A 17,245-nucleotide genomic window follows, 5' to 3' on the forward strand; every position below is an offset into this window, starting at 1 on the left:
CTCATGCTTCTAAGGTTTTGTTTTTGTTTGTTTGCTTGTTTCTTTTTTTTGCCTCCAGGGTTATTGCTGGGGCTTAGTGCTGGTATTAAGAAGCCACAGCCACTATGGCCATTTTTTCTTCCCCCTAGCCCAGCTTCCCATTTTACTCAATAAAACAGAGAGAAATTGAGAGGGGAGGGGAAAATGGCAAGGGAGAGAGAAAAATAGGTAACCTGCAGACCTGCTTGTGAGCCATCCACCCTGCAGCTGGGGTACAGAAACTGAATCCCTGGTCCTTGCACATAGTACTATGTACACTTAACTGTGTACACCACCACCTGGCCCCCCAAGTTAAATTTTATTTGAAAAAAATTCTATTCATTTCTTTACTTACTATCTGTGACTGTTTACAGGCATAGAAGGAAAGATCTGAAAAGAATTTGTGGAGTAAAAAACTTAAAGTCCTTCTTATCTGCCCCTTAACGACAAAATTTGCTAAGCCTAGTTTTCTTAGTGCTAGAGTTCAACAGAAAACTCTTTTAGTTGGTCCAAAAGATTTCAGTTAAAATAGGAATATCCGTGTCTGCACATGTATGCATATTCACTGCATATTGAATAATTTAATTAAAACTGCACAAATATACTTCAATCACCCATTTTTTTATTTAAGTCAAGTTTCAGTTCCTCTAATCTATAAATTATTTAAGACAAATGCAAAGCAGTCCAAATGCTAAATCATATTAAGCTACCAATTCTTATGAATTAGTGACAAATTCAAAAGGACTTTTCTTCTTTTTTTCTTGCCTCCAGGGTTATTGCTGAGGCTAGGTGCCTGAACTATGAATCCACTGCTCCTGGAGGCGATTTTTTCCCATTGTTGCCTTTTTGCAGTTGTTATTGTGACTGTTGTCATAATTGTTGTTGTTGTGAGATAGGACAGAGAGAAATTGAGAGAAGAGGGGAAGACAGAAAGGAGAAGAAAAGATAGACACCTGCAGACCTGCTTCACTGCTTGCAAGGTGAACCCTTGCAGGTGGGGAGCTGGGGGCTGGAACCGGGATCCTTCTGCCACCTTTGCGCTGTGCTACCGCCCAGCCCCCCCACCCAGAATTTTATTCTTAACAATGTTTTGGTTTTCCACTGTATTCATTTCAAATTTTTGTTTCATTTCATTAATTTGTTTACATAAAGACAGAACAAACACAACTGTCAGGAACATATTTAAGAAAAGAAGTACAATTAACTCTGGTAAACACACAAATTTAGCTATTAGAACAAAGTATTGAAAACTGACATACTGGTCTTGAGCATCTACTGAATCTAATAGCTATATACTAAGAGACAGCATTACAGAGTAGTGGTTAAGAACAATAAGCTCTCAATTCCAACAGACCTTAAGTTTAAATCCTAGTTCTGCTATCTACTCTGCAAAGCATCGACTTTTTCATCTATAAAACATAGATAAAAACAACTGTTTTCAGGAATATTTTAAATAAAAAAGGTTACCAAAAAAAAAGAACACTGCAGTGTTTGACATTAGAGACCAAATAATTTCAAATTTCAATTTTCTATTATAAACATACTTACTATTATCATGATTCAACTTTTAAAATTTTTTTAAAACACAATTCTATTTTTTACTTTCATGTGTGTTTGTGTGACAGCAAGACAGAGCATTTCTTTGCTACTTCACGCAGTGCCAGGAATCAAACCCAGAGCCCTACACGTATAAGCTATGTCCTCTAGCTCTGTGCCACCTCCCCAGATTCACTTTCAAGCTACAAATAAACTTTAGTGAGAAAAAGATCACTGAAATCCAATTTAGAACTACTGAGTAGTCAGTACTGCCTTAGCTAACAGTATCAGATTTGACTTTCATTTCTATGTCAATAATTTCTATTTCTGCAGCATTATAAGAGAACCATTCACAGCATGAACATATCTAATGGTCTTTTGTCTGTATACTTTCTGATCTCCATCCACTTGCATATCCTCCCACACTCCTGTATTAACTGCTTATTATTAAAAACTCCTGGAGAATGGATAAATTTCAAACACCTTTACTATAATAAGTTCTAAAGTATCTCATACAGATAAGCATTAAGTAATGCATTATTCTTGTCTTAGCTTCAAAGAATAAAGAGTTTGAGTTTTGGATGACTTCTCTTGACACTGGTGACACTTTTTAGAGCATCAAGTAAAAAAAAAAAAAGATGCTAATTTTTTACAAATAAAAATCACTATTGTAGTGGGTGGAATGAAGACAAGAACAACTAGTAGAGTGCACATATCAAACACAAGGGACCAGGTTCAAGCTCCCAGTCCACGACTACAGGGTGGAAGGTTCATGAGCAGTGAAGCAGTGCTGTAGGTGCCTCTCTTTCTCTCTCCCTCTCTATCTCCTCTTCCCTCTCAATTCATCTTTAGTTATTAAAAAAAAAAAATCACTGGGAGTGGGTGGGGTAGGGGGTGGCTTGACAGGTGGTGAAAGAGGTCTGTAGGTATCTATCTTTTTATCTCACCCTTCCCTCTCAATTTTTCTCTGTCCTACTGAATAAAGTGGAATAAAAAAGGTCACCAGGAGCAGTGGATTCAAGGTGCCAGCACCCAACCCCAGCAATAACCCTGGAGGTGAAGAAAGGAAAGGAGAGGAGAGGAGAGGAGAGGAGAGGAGAGGAGAGGAGAGGAGAGGAGAGGAGAGGAGAGGAGAGGAGAGGAGAGGAGAGGAGAGGAGAGGAGAGGAAAATAGTATCTCACTCTGTTCTATAAAACAAGTCTAGAAGACAGCTAAACAATACTTTCCATATACTAAGAAAAAATAATTTTATTTTAATGATATGTAGACCAAACTAAGAACAATTGTAATTCTGAAGTTTTATCTCATGTACCCTGTATTAAAAATAAATAAATCTCAGGCGGGGATAGACAGCATAATGGTATGCAAAAAAAATATCATGCCTGAAGCTGCCAAATCCCAGGTTCAATCCCCTGTATCACCATAAGCCAGAGCTGAACAGTGTTACCGGGGGGGGGGGGGGGGACACCTTACTGAGGTTACTACAACAAAAAGGACAATTATAAACAAGGAATATGTAATGATAACAGCTGATTAAGACCTAAAATACTGAAAAGTATTCAAGAGAAATTGATAATATACTAACTTTGATTTTTATTTAGGATTAATTTCCCTTTTTTTTTGTAAGCCCAATTACTCTACTTAGTTCTTCAGATAATATTTATTTATTTTTTAACCAGGGGAGAGCACACACGCAGTCTCCCACTACCACAAATTATGCAGTTGAGTTTCTCACATTTGGGGAAATCATCGGGGTCAACAAATGCCAAGTGCAATGGATAAGTCTCACTACAGGAAAACCACCTTCTTGATTATGGTCTTTCCTCTGCTACATTAAGTATCCAGATAATAATATTTATAGAGGGACTGGCTGGTGGTATACTCGGTTGGATACTCATGTTACAATGTGCAAGGCTCAAGCCTCTAATACCCACCTATGAGGGGGGTAGTTTCCCAAATGGCAAAGTAGTTCTCTCTCCCTCCCCTACTCTATATCTTCCCCTCTTTACTTCTCTCTATCTCTATCCTAAATAAATGAGAAAAAAATATTTTTTAAATAATAATATTTGTATAATCACAGTATAGTAAATATTTCTATCAGGCCAATTTTTAGAAGCAGTATTAAATGAGCACAGAAAACTCAAATTATAGTTTTATAGAAATTATGTCCTAAACTTGAGCGTGTAAAAATAGCAGTTTCACTAGCAAAACACGGAAGATAGAGAGAAATGAGAAAAAGGATGCTTAGCAAAGTCCTTTCTCTTACTGGTATATTATCATAGGTCACAAAGAAATAGGTTATCCAAAGGTAACAAATCAGGAAAAAAATTAATGTTGTATTTTAAATTATAATAAAATCTAGGAAAAATTACACTGTAGATATGGTTAACTCTAAGGAGTAAGAAGGGGGCTGGTAACACATGAAGACAAACATTTACCTTTTATTTAAATATCATGTCTTTTGCCATGCGTAGATTTTTTACTTTACAATACTTCTCCATTCATTTGCTTGCAACACAAAGGTCTTACACATATATAATTCTGCTACTTTAGGGCCAACTTCTTTAATATTTTTATTTCAGATAGATAAAATGGGTAAGAATGGAAGGAGTAAGGGAGGGGGAGAAAGACACCAGATCATTGGTCCATCATCCATTGAAATGATCATGGTGTTGTTCATGGCATTCCTGTGTGGTAATAGGGCCCAATCCTGGGAACTCATGCATTTTAAGACACCCTGTACCTGAAGAGCTAACTCATGGCTCTTTACACTATTTTTTTAAATGACATTGTATAGGGAAGGGAGACTGAAGAAATGTTACACTAGGAGATGAGTACAGGTGGCATCAGAATAGCAGGATATCAAAGTCTGTCCAAGCAGAGAGAGCAAGGAAAATTGGCAAGTAGCCCAGCAAGTAGAGAACAGAATTTGCTTGTGAGAACTGAAGTTCAGTCACTGGCCTCACATATGATGGAGTGATGCTCTGACCCCAATACCTCTCTCTTTCCCTCTCCCTCTCTCATAAAAATGTTTAAGAAAAGGAAAAAAAAAAAAAAAAGGGACCAGGTGATGGTGAACCTGGCTGAGTGCACATGTGACAATACACAAAGACCCTGGTTCAAGCCCCCAGTCCCCACCTGCAGGGGGAAAACTTTGTAAGTAGTGAAGCAGGGCTGCAAGTGTCTCTCTATCTCTCCCTCTCTCTCACACCCTTCCCTCAAGATTTCTGGTTGTCTCTATTCAATAAATAAAATAAAGATAATTTGAAGAAAAAAAAAAAAGAACTGGAGACCTACATACATATCTAGGTAGCAGATCTGGTAAACTGGAAGAAATACTATTCAAACAGTACTCCAGGCAAGGATGTGGATCCCAGTGCCTGGGTCTGGACAAGAGAGAACAGATGCAGCTTGCTAGAAAGCAGTTTATGGTGTGGCAGGGGAGGAGCCTCAGCATTTATACATGGGAGGGCCCAGGTTCAATTCTTGGCAGCACATGTATCATAGAGGAGCTGTAGTTTCTCTCTCATTAAATAAATAAGGCCTGGGCTGGGGAGATAGCATAATAATTATGCAAAGAGACTTTCATTCCTGAGGCACCAAAGGTCTCAAGTTCAATCTCCTCTACCACCATAAGCCAAAGTTGAGCAGTGCTCTGGTATGTTATAAATAAATAAAGCGTAAAAAGGAATTAAATGCAAGAGTAGTAACTAGCAACACTGTATTTATAAATAAAATGTGCTCAATACACTGTAATTTGAAGATTTTTCTATTCCAACTATTTTTTTCTTTATATTTTATTTAAAGAACAGAGAGAAATTGGAAGAGGAGGGAAGATAGAGAGGAAAAGAGACAGACACCTGCAGACCTGCTTCATCACTTGTAAAGCAGACCCCTTACAGGTGGGGAGCAGGAGGGCTCAAACTGGGATCATTATACATAGTGATACGTGCACTTAACGGGGTGCATTACCACTCAGGCGGAGACCCTACACAATTTTCATCCAATTCTAAGGCCATATTTTGGAGGGGGGGGAAAGATGAAAGATTGTAACAAACTACATATACCTGTCTATTTTAAAGTACAGTACACAATATACGAGTTCTGACAGTATGCGAAACTTCAGTGCATACTCTAGAATTCACTCAGGGTTCTTCCAGTTTCATTCAAATGAAATAAAATGCAAAAAAGCAGTACTGAGGTTTTTTTTTTTTTTTAGTAATTTCTTAAAACTATTTTGATAAATTTGAACTGAAAAAGAAATATTTCATTCACAAACCTACTTTAACATAAGCATACTCTTATTCTCAATAAACTACAATTTATATGACTGTCTATCAAGTCAAGAAATTCAAATAAAGTAAAATTGTGCCCTGTCAGTTATGAAACTGAAGAAAACCTGTGTTACAGTATTTCTTATTAAAGATGTGGAAACAAACAACAACAACAACAACAACAACAACAAAAAAGATGTGGAAACAGCACATATCAAAGAAAAGAAAATGTACTGTAGAGAGAGGTACCTGCTTCCTTCCACTTCTCAACCAGCTGGGAGTACCATATTGACCAATACTTCACCTATTAAATTACACACACAGAGCCTGAGACTTAAGAGACATACAGACAGTGCCTCTCAGGCAAGTGCAAACATGTTAATCCTGTTCTTCCTACTTTCAGAATACTAAGAGTCAGTGTTCAATTAGTCCGTGTCATCGATGTCTAAGGCAAGAGAAGTGCAAATTCAGGTGAAAAGGGATCTAACCACTTACATGGACTTTACAGTGAACAATGAGAGATGATTTTTCACTTCAATTCACATAATTAAAACAAAGATAAAATCTTGTATTTGGCCAAATTCCCTAACTTGAGTATAAAACATCCCTTGCAGATGTGAGGACACAGGTTTGACCTGTAGCATAGGACAAAGCAGTCCTCTAGTCTCTTTCACACACTATGCCATAAAGTAAATTAAAAAGAAAATTTAAATAGAAACAATGTTGATGTATAATATCTGAGCAGGCCCAACTAGAGAGATCTAGAACTAGTACTGCATTGTGTTTCAAGTCCAGAAGGAAAAGAGAAATAAATATACAGAGGAAAATAAAAGGTCCATCTAATTAATAAAGATGAGAGAGAGCGAAAGTGTGTGTGTGGGGGGGGAGAGAAGGTCCAATAGGGGCCAAGTGGTGGTCAAGCACACATATTATAGTATGCAAGGACCTGGGTTCAAGCCTCTAGTCCCCATCTGCAGGGGGAAAGGTTCACCAGTAGTGAAGATAGAGCTGCAGATTCCTCTCTGTCTCTCTCCCTTTCTATCCCCCTCTTCCCCAATTTCTCCCTATCTCTATCTAATAATAAATAAAGGAAATTAAATTTCCTTATTAAAAAAAAGAGGTTATGATAAAATTCCTATTACTTTTAGGAATTCTGCATGCCCCATATAGCCATTAACTCTACTACTATATCCCACATCATATGATCCACACATAAGAAGTGAACAGATTTCACTTGTTCTCCCAAAGAGGAACAAATGGGTAAAATAACAGTTGAAGGGGAAAGAGAATTGGGTTAGACAAGGTGGCCAGCAAAGAAAACAGTGCTGGTAATTGGATAGAACTGTTGTTAGAGGGCTTCGTACTACCATCAATCAATCCCAACTACTAGCTCTGCTTCTGAGTCATAATACCAATGTCACTAACTTAACTGACTGCTAAATCTGCTTTAGCAGTGACTTAAACACAATTCTACCATCTTCCTTGGGAAAACTAGGAAAACTCCATTACAGTGAATCTTGGTATTTGTGTATCAACGTATTTGTGCATGCTGTGCTTGCCTATTTTCAAAGAATCTGACAAACTTCTTATTATCCTACGTATGGCTCACATTTGTAAACATACCAGGTTTATTTGCTGCATTATCTAAAATAAATGATTACATTATTATTTTCAGTCATCATTACCAACTTGATACTGAATTTCTCAATTTCAGCCTTTTCAACAGGTCAGACAAATGCAGTCATGCCTCCTCTCTGTAAAAGTATTCAGGAAGAGAACAGGCAGTAGCCTGTTAAACACACATGGCACAAAGCGCAAGGACTGGCGCAAGGATCCCAGTTGGAGCCCCCGGCTCCCCACCTGCAGGGGGGTGGCTTCACAGGCAGTGAAGTAGGTCTGCAGGTGTCTATCTTTCTCTCCTCTCTGTCTTCCCTTCCTTTCTCAATTTCTTTCTGTCCTATCCAACAACTACAGCAATGGCAACAATAACAACAACAAGGGCAACAAAATGGAAAAAAAAAATGGCTTCTAGGAACAGTGGATTCATAGTGCAGGAACTGAGCACCAGCAATGACCCTGGAGGCAAAAAAAATAAATGAATAAATAAATAAAAGTACTCAGAGTTAGTGTATTACACTAAAGTAAAAGACTCTGGGGTGGTGGGGCAGGTTCAGGTCCTAGAACATGATGGCAGAAAGGTGTGATGGCAAAACATGATGGCAATCTAGTGGGGGTTGAATGGAAATGTGGAAAACTGAGAAATGCTACACATGTACAAACTATTGTGTTGAATTTTTTTATTTTTCTTAAAGATTTTATTTATTTATGAGAAACTATTGTGTTTTAATGTTGACTGTAAACCATTAATCCCCCAGTAAGGAAATTAAGGGAAAAAATGCATTCAGGGGGCAAGGTGCTGGCGCACCTAACTGAGGGCACAATACAGTGTGCAAGGACCTGAATTCAAGCCCAGGATCCCCACCTGCAAGGGGAAAGCTTTACAAATGGTGAAGTAGTGCTACAGGTGTTTCTTTCTCTCTCCCTTACTATCTCCCCCTTCACTCTCAATTTCTGTCTCAGTTCAATAAATAAACACTAATAATAAAAAAATTAAAAAAGAGAAAAGAAAAATCTAAAAATAAATAAATAAATAAAAGTATTCAGAAGCCACTTCACATTAACTTTAAAAGGCCGAATTAGAAATTTCTTTTCAAAAACACTGTTTATAGTTGACACTCATCAAATAATACATTTAATTTAGTATAGCTAAATTTTATAGTACCTGGGTCTTACACATGTGCAATTTCACTACTCCAGGCCTATTTCGCCCCACATAAGAGAAGAACAAGAGACTCCCTAGCCCCAACCCCACCCCAGAGCATCCTCTGGTGCCACGGCACTCCCATGTGATGCTGGGGCTTAAACTCACACAGTAAGTAAGGCAAGGTATACACCCTAACAGGTGAGCTATATTCCAGCCCCAATAAAATGTAAATTAGTGGGGGGGGGGAAATAAAGTGTTAAACAAAGCACTGCTTCCTCAATTTCTGCCACCAAATCTCCATACCCAATCTCTAATAGACCGTGACCTTTTTGAAGTCAATCTCAGCTATAATCCCTGAAAAGCTTGTTATGTTCTCTATTTTAGTTTCCTATCACTTCCCCATTGACTTTCAAATATTCAAGCTTCTCCCTCTCAATTCCACATCCACCCTCTTCATGGAATACCCTAATCTTACACTTAAACCAAATACATCCTTAATAAGGTTAACTCTGACTTTGTTACTGTTAAGTCCGATACATATGCTCAGTTCTTATTTTCCTTACCATCTCCATCGAAGTCTTCATCATGAGACCCTTAATCTCCTATCCATAGTCTCTCTTCTTGTAGCTTAGTTAACTCCTCCTTCAGTCCTTCTTAGTCATGGTCCCCTAAGATTTAGATTCCAATATATGCTAAACATTCCTCTCTCTAAGGCCCCAACCCACTCATGCCGATTTCAATCTGAGTTATTCTTGATATCGATTACACTGAGTATGATTCATCACTGCACAAACTATTTCAAAGCAAAGCATTTTACATATAAAAGACTCTCAGTAAATATACAACTGCCAGAATTATGATCACCCTATCAAAAATAAGCTGCTCCCACTCCAACAGATTTGTCACCACAAAGTAAATCAAAGGAATACTAAGTTTTTTTCCAGGTGCCAGAGGCCTTTTGAAAAATTTCAAGTAAAAACAACATGGCTGAGCTAATTACTATATTCTCTATATCTAAGAAATATAGACATAATAATTGAGTTTTTAATTTTATTTAATTTTATTTATTTATTTTGCCTCCAGGGTTATCGCTGGAGCTCGGTGCCTGCACCACGAAGCCATTGCTCCTGGAGGCTATTTTCTTCCTTTTGTTGCCCTTGTTGTTTTATCATTGTTACTGTTATTGTCATTGCTGTCATTGTTGTTGGACAGGACAGAGAAACTGAGAGAAGAAGGGAAGACAAAGGGGGGACAGAAAGATAAGACACCTGCAGACCTACTTCACTGCTTGTGGGAAGCCCAGGCTCGAATCAGGATCTTTAATCCGGTCCTTGCACTTTGCGCCATGTGCACTGCGCTACTGCCTGACCCCCATAATAGTTTTTAATAGTGACAATATCAAAATAGGTAAAACCAAAATATCACTGTACTACCTTAATCAAATAAAAAGTATATAGTTTCAGTATGCCTGATCTTAAAAAAATGCTTTAAATATTTAAACTGCAACTATACGAGAGAAATATCTTTATTTACGAGAGAAATAGCCTTTATTCTGTACTCAGCAGAAATCTATACTGTGAGAGTATATTCAAGGAAGAAATTTAATCCAAACATATTAATGTTTTATTCTGGCATAATCCTTTTATTTCTTAGATACTAGCAATCAAAATCATGCTTACTGAATTCCAGAATTTTCATACAGCAGAGACTAGGGACCTGTATTCTAAGAGAGCTAAGAATTTAATTTGAAACTGGGTTTGCTTGGCAAGCACAATATTTTACTTAGACTTTATGTCACTCATGATGGTTTTAGAAATGATGGAAATTTGACCTGATAATTAGAGATTCCCCAAGATACTGTTCCCAGCAATTTTAAGTTGCCTTCATTTTAAGCAGAGCAAACATCCATTAATAAAGTTAGAACTAACAGTAAAGAACATAGCTTTTATTTTCACAATGTAAATTTTAGAAACAAAAAAGGCAATATCTTAAACATACAACCATTTAAATATTGCAAAGATGCTATAACAAAAAATTAAACCATATCAAAATTTCCCAAAATAATTCTTATCAGGATAAGACAAATACTTGAACCATATAGATCTAATGAACAAACTGCAAAAACATTCTCAATATTTATAAGACAGGCAATGTTGAGGAAGAATTCCCAAGATATGCAATACTACTACTCTATTATAAAATTAAAAACAAAAACAGACTGGAAAAAATATGAAAAGGGGGAGGGTCGTAGTGGTAGCACAGTAGTATTATATAGGACTTGGATGAAAGAGGTCCTAGGTTTGATCCCCAGCACTAACAGCCAGAGTCAAGTTGTGCTTTAGCCAAAACCAAAAGTTTTCATGAGGTAAAAAAAGGGCTAAGCCTAAAATGTACCTGGTACCACACCCTGAGAAGTATTATTTTTATTTGTGTTATATTGCACATTTATAAATATGAATGCTAAACTAGAACAAAATACTTAAGATTAATCTCCAGGGCTGGGGAAACAGGTTAATGGTCATGCAAGTGACTTTTAAGCCTGAGGTTTTGAGCTCTCTGGTTCAATCCCCAGCACCACCATAAACCAGAGCTGAGCAGTGCTCTGGTTAAACATAAAAATGTCAACGCTCATTAATTTTACTTCAATGCTCAATAACTTTACATATTGCAACTCTCTTACAAAAAAAAAAAAACCCTGACAATAGAGTTAGTTTTAAAAAATTTGTATTGTGTTACCTTATGCAACTATAATGTTTGAAAGTGCTGGCAGCTTTCTGACATTCCAGACATAGCTGAATAGCTCCTGGGTAGTCTTCTTCCTTAAAATAAAAGTAACAGAAGTCAGTAGACTGGAAACATTTTTGTTTAAGTACCTGAAAAAAAAAAATCTGTTTATACTCCATCAAACAGTTACAGAACAATGTCTGAGTGGTGGCACACAACGTTGAGTGCTCACGTACAATGTGCAAGGACCCAGGTTTAAGCCCGGGCCACCACCTGCAGGGGAAAGCCTCACAAGTGCAGAGGCGGTGCTACAAATGTCTCTGTGTGTCTCCCTTTCAATCTTCATTTTTCCTCTAGATTTCGCTGTCTTTATCCAATAAATAAATAAAATATATTTTTTAAAGTTACAGAATGAAAAAAATAATTCCTCTTAAGTAAGCATTAAAAACACTATATGGTAGGGAGACGGGCAGTAGCGCAGCGGTTTAAGCTCAAGTAGCGCAAAGCCCAAGGCACCGCATAAGAATCCCGATTCAAGCCCCCGCCTCCCCACCTGCAGGGTGAAGCAGGTCTTCCGGTGACTTTCTCGCCCCCTCTCTGAAAGTCTTCCCCTCCTTTCGCCATTTCTCTGTCCTATCCAACAACGACGACATCAATAACAACAACAACAGTAATAACTACAACAAGGGCAACAAAAGGGAATAAATAAATATTTAAAAAGAAATACAATGGGGGAGTCGCAGCGGGTTAAGCGCACGTGGCACAAAGCACAAGGAACAGCGTAAGAATCCCGGTTTGAGACCCCTGCTCCCCACCTGGAAGGGAGTCGCTTCACAAGCAGTGAAGCAGCTCTGCAAGTGTCTTATCTTTCTCTCCCTCTCTGTCTTCCCCTCCTCTCTCAATTTCTCTTTGTCCAATCCAACAACAATGACATCAATAACTACAACAATAAAACAACAAGGGCAACAAAAGGGAATAAATAAATATTTAAAAAAATATAATGGTAGATAAATAGTAAAACATAAAAAGGCAACTAGCTACAGAGCATAGAAAAACATTTTACTCCCTCAAATACAGTCTGAGAATATACATGTGGGCAGAGTATATACAGAATGATAAGCTGCTTCATATAGAAGGTATTCTTCTAACTATTCACATATCTTTAGAAGTCAGTGGCACACCAAATAGAGGCTATATGTAAAATATCATCTTTCTCACTGAGCAGATGACCTCACCATGTCCTAGAACCTCATCTCACCAGATCCCTACCCCACTAGAGGAAGATAGAAACAGGCTGGGGGTGTAGATCAACCAGCCAACGGTCATACTCAGTAGAGAAGCAATTAAAGAAGCCAGACCTTCCACCTTCTGCACCCCATAAGAATTCTGGTCCATACTCGCGGAGAGGGATAAAGAATAGAGAAGCTTCCAATGAGAGGATGGAATACAGAACTCTGGTGGTAGGAATGGTAGGGAATTGTACCCCTCTTATATCCTAATGTTGTTAATCATTATGAAATCACTAATAAAAATATCTCCTTTCATTAATATTTATGGAAAATGCTCAAAACAATATAGCATCTGATTTGCATTCAACATTTTACAGTTCTACCACAAAGAAGTCAATACACATTTTAAACAACTAAATTTATATATTTAAAAAGTATACTACTAGTCTTTATAACCTCAGAGCATGTTTATCACCTAAAAATGAACTTAATGTCAAGTGAATACTTCATATGGATTCCTCAATTCTGGTTTCACTGTAATACTTTGGAAGTAATAAAGTGATTACAAAAAAAAAATTAAATAGTTTCCACATGTATAATCTAAATTCAGCAAATACAATTGGAAGCACTGTTATTTCAAATTGATAAAGTACCTACTCAAAGGAGCTCAAGTGTTAAGGAAAAACACACATTATGCTTTGGAGAAATAGAACGTGAATAAAATATTAAGAAAGCATCAAAGAAACACAGATTGTTCAAAGAAAACTTGCATGAGACACTATAATCATAACAAAAATATTACATATTCCTTAAGTCACAACTAGATGCTAGATGCAAAAAATAATTTTATTGCAATTTGGGTGCTAGTACAATTGTGAGAGACATTTTTAAAGTTAACATACCCACTTTGCTACAAAGTAAACATTTACACCCAAAATATTTTTGATAAAGTGTGATATAGCAATAGGAAAAAGTTCTTTAACACACAGACATTTGTAAGAGCAAAATTCTCTTTAAATCATGAAAGCATTATTAGAAAAATGCATGTGAATTTTTCTACCGCAGTTGTTCTGTTATCATTTTGCTTGGGAAATAATGGCTTACATAACAGTTGTTGACATATGGATACAGTTTCTTATCTTCCCCTGGTAGGTATCTGCAAATCATTTCCACCAAAAACCTATCATGTACTGGATACCTAATACCTTCTGCCCAATCTTTCCCTACTCCAGAATCCTTTGCCTTGCTACAATATGCCCCATGTTCAAACTTCACCTTGTTTTACTTTTCTTGCCTTGATTCTTAAATCATACAGCATGATGAGAAAAATGGGTATCTGAGTTTTTTCTATTTGGCATCAGGATTGTCAAATGTCCAATCTCTGTTAACTTACCTCTAGCATTTCACTTAAGCGTACATCTGTTCTTTGCTGGGAAAAAAAAAAAAGTAAAATCTATTTCAGCCAAAGTAAAACTTTAATTATATATATATATATGTAAATGTAGCCTATATATACCAATGTTTTTATAGTTCTCAGAGACTTCAGAAGTCCAATCAGCAACTGGCGTTTCCTTTGATTTGCAAGAAGGCCTAAACTAGCTTGAGTAAAACCTTCCTTTGCAATATTTAGATGCCTGTAAATATGAACAAAAACAGTCAAATTTTTCAAGAATAAGAACACTATTCACAGAGAACAATTAGGCAAGAAATGTGGTAGGATCCTAGATTAGTCTTTAAAGTGGGGTTGTGAATACTATTTGACAGATTTATTCAACAGTTCAATCTAAATCAGAATCACTTAAATATGAGACAGACTGGTGCCAATCCTCAAAGTGTTACCAGTCTATCAGAAGAAAAGTACAGAAATTGAACATTAGATTCAAAATACTTAGAGCAAAAGCTGATAGGATAATCCAATACCTAATGACAAAAAAATGGAATTGTATTTATATACCTGACTTTTATTTCATTTTCCTAGTAACTCGTTCACAGCATTTTACCAAAAAAAAAAAAAATGCCTGTAACAAGGTAGAATTAAAAAAAAGACTTGTTTACTACACATTTTGAGAGGCACTGACATAAGTAATACAAAAACAATAACCAGTAACATTATCAAGTCACAACTAGATGTAGAGACACTACCTAACTTCTTAGAATAGTTTTGATCATCGTGGATTTTCAATTGATGAAATAATAGTCTAGAAAGCATAGTCATAATAAAATTAAATTATCAATGATAGTCTCACAGTTTTATTGAGACACTTGTTTAAAAGTAAGAATAACCCACCAATGTGTCCTGGAGCTCAGCTTCCCCAGAGACACACCCTACTAGGGAAAGAGAGAGGCAGAATGGGAGTATGGACCAACCAGTCAACGCCCATGTTCAGCGGGGAAGCAATTACAGAAGCCAGACCTTCTACCTTCTGCAACCCACAATGACCCTGGGTCCATGCTCCCAGAGGGATAGAGAATGGGAAAGCTATCAGGGGAGGGGGTGGGATATGGAGATTGGGTGGTGGGAATTGTGTGGAGTTGTACCCCTCCTACCCTATGGTTTTGTTAATTAATCCTTTCTTAAATAAAAAAAATTTAAAAATAAATAAAAAATAAAAAAATAAAAGTAAGAATAAGATATTATAAAGTACAATACCTCCTCCCATTTGTGCAGATAACAGCAGCTAACTGAAGACCTGTCTGCAATGAGGTAACTCTTTCAAGTTCCTACAGAAAGGTAAGGAAAAGTTATTCCTTGTGGCATTTTATTGTCTTTTCTTCTTCATATGGTACTCTAACAAAGTAGCAACAAAAATGCCTAAGTTTAAGAACTGTTAGTATAATATTCATAATTACCTAAAGTAACTATTTTTAACAGATTTTTTTTTAATTTTTTATTTAAGAAAGGATTAGTGAACAAAAACATAAGGTAGGAGGGGTACAACTCCACACAATTCCCACCACCCAATCCCCATAACCCACCCCCTCCCATGTTAGCTTTCCCATTCTTTAGCCCTCTGGGAGCATGGACCCAGGGTCGTTGAGGGTTGCAGAAGGTAGAAGGTCTGGCTTCTGTAATTGCTTCCCCGCTGAACATGGACAGATTTTTAACAACTGACAAAATATTTAGTCATTATGTAAGGAAATCTAGGCCCAAACTGTTTTTCAGAAAGACACAGTTAAATACTAATAAACCCATTAAATGTCTCTACCTGAGAGAACTTCACAAGCCAGTAAAGGCTATGGCATGGGGGGGGAGTGGCACCCGTAGTTGAGTGCACGTTATAACGTGCAAGGACACAAGTTCAAGTCTGAGATCCCCACCTCCAGAGGGAAAGCTTTGTGAATGGTGAAGCAGGGCTACTGATTTCTCTCTCTATCTCTCTTTCCCTTCCCTCAGTCTCCCTCTCTCTACCTAATAAATAATAAAAATATTTTAAAGATAATAAAATCTTAAAAAATAAATGACACAACAAATACAGTATCTATATGCTTCTTTTCTTCTAGCGTTTGCCCTTCTTCCGTAGCCAGTCAACAGCGTCAGGTTGAGCCTGATGTAAAGTTTTGAGACCTCCTTTGAATCTGGAGAGGTGGCAGTCATTGACTATGTGGGTCATAGTCTGTCTAAGATGCCTTGACAATGAAAAAGTTCACTTGAAAATCATTAAGATATTTTGATGGATTTTCCAATTTCTGATAAAAGATGCAATCATATATCCACAACTTTATCTTATTTTCAAGACCTGTTTTTATATCACTGTAGAGCAATCATTATTAGTTGTCAGTGTGATATGAACTACATGGAGACAATTTTCCTGGTCATTCTAACATGTGGAAAACCAAAGAGATTACTTTAAAATCAGAAATAAAAACTTGCTTCTTCAGTTTGGTACGTTTCCCCCCCCCCAAAAAAAAAATGAGAAGGAAATACACAACACATATAAAGGCTATATGTAAGCTAAGGTAAAAGTATAAATCAAAAAATTGTCAATATTTTCAGATGCAAGTTAACCATTTTTTCAATTTTGCAACTAAAATGAAGTATTATCCATTGGTGGTTGGGGGCACAAAACTTTGATGGGGAGTATGGCATGGAACTACCACTATTATATCATGAGTAAAAAATTTTAAACATTTTCTAAAAACAACATACTAAATAAAAATAAGTATTACCCCACCTTTACATAAGCAGGCTGTTTTTCAAGAATTAAATCTGCCACTTTTTTAGAGACCTATATGGAAACAAAAAAAGGGAAGGGCTTATGCTTCCTGTTATATTTTACATTTTAAATTTTTGCAAGAATATTCTCCAAGTCTTCCCAGTAATTGTCATAACAAATGTTAGCATGCTATAGTCACATATATGCCTCTGGACTTTAAATTAGTGAAAGAGGTAGTAGTTGCTTCTGACAAAAACTCAGTAAATGATCTTTTTATTACTTTTTTTTTTTTTCCTCCTCCAGGGTTATTCCTGGGCTCGGTGCCTGCACCATGAATCCACCGCTCCTGGAGGCCTTTTTTTCCCCCCCCTTTTGTTGCCCTTGTTATAGCTTCGTTGTGGTTATTATTATTGCCTTTGTTGACGCAATTCGTTGTTGGATAGGACAGAGAGAAATGGAGAGAGGAGGGGAAGACAGAGAAGGGGAGAGAAAGATAGACACCTGCAGACCTGCTTCACCGCCTGCGATGCGACTCCCCTGCAGGT

General features: G+C 37.0%; 1 protein-coding gene and 1 non-coding gene across 2 annotated transcripts in view; both read right to left on the bottom strand.

The window, feature by feature from the left end:
* Positions 1 to 17,245, bottom strand: part of VPS50 (VPS50 subunit of EARP/GARPII complex) — a 156,256-nt gene that overhangs the window by 109,361 nt on the left and 29,650 nt on the right. The window contains exons 5-9 of the mRNA XM_060196224.1: positions 16,719 to 16,772; positions 15,197 to 15,267; positions 14,063 to 14,180; positions 13,940 to 13,975; positions 11,330 to 11,412 (exon numbers count right to left, since the gene is read on the bottom strand). Of these exons, the coding sequence (XP_060052207.1) occupies positions 11,330 to 11,412; positions 13,940 to 13,975; positions 14,063 to 14,180; positions 15,197 to 15,267; positions 16,719 to 16,772 (362 nt within the window). The remainder of the gene's footprint in view (positions 1 to 11,329; positions 11,413 to 13,939; positions 13,976 to 14,062; positions 14,181 to 15,196; positions 15,268 to 16,718; positions 16,773 to 17,245) is intronic.
* Positions 3,232 to 3,396, bottom strand: LOC132540115 (U1 spliceosomal RNA). Its single transcript, XR_009551374.1, has one exon. It is a non-coding gene; the product is annotated as a U1 spliceosomal RNA (small nuclear RNA).

The sequence above is a fragment of the Erinaceus europaeus genome, chromosome 8 (genome assembly GCF_950295315.1).
Source record: "Erinaceus europaeus chromosome 8, mEriEur2.1, whole genome shotgun sequence".
Classification (NCBI taxonomy): Eukaryota; Metazoa; Chordata; class Mammalia; order Eulipotyphla; family Erinaceidae; genus Erinaceus; species Erinaceus europaeus.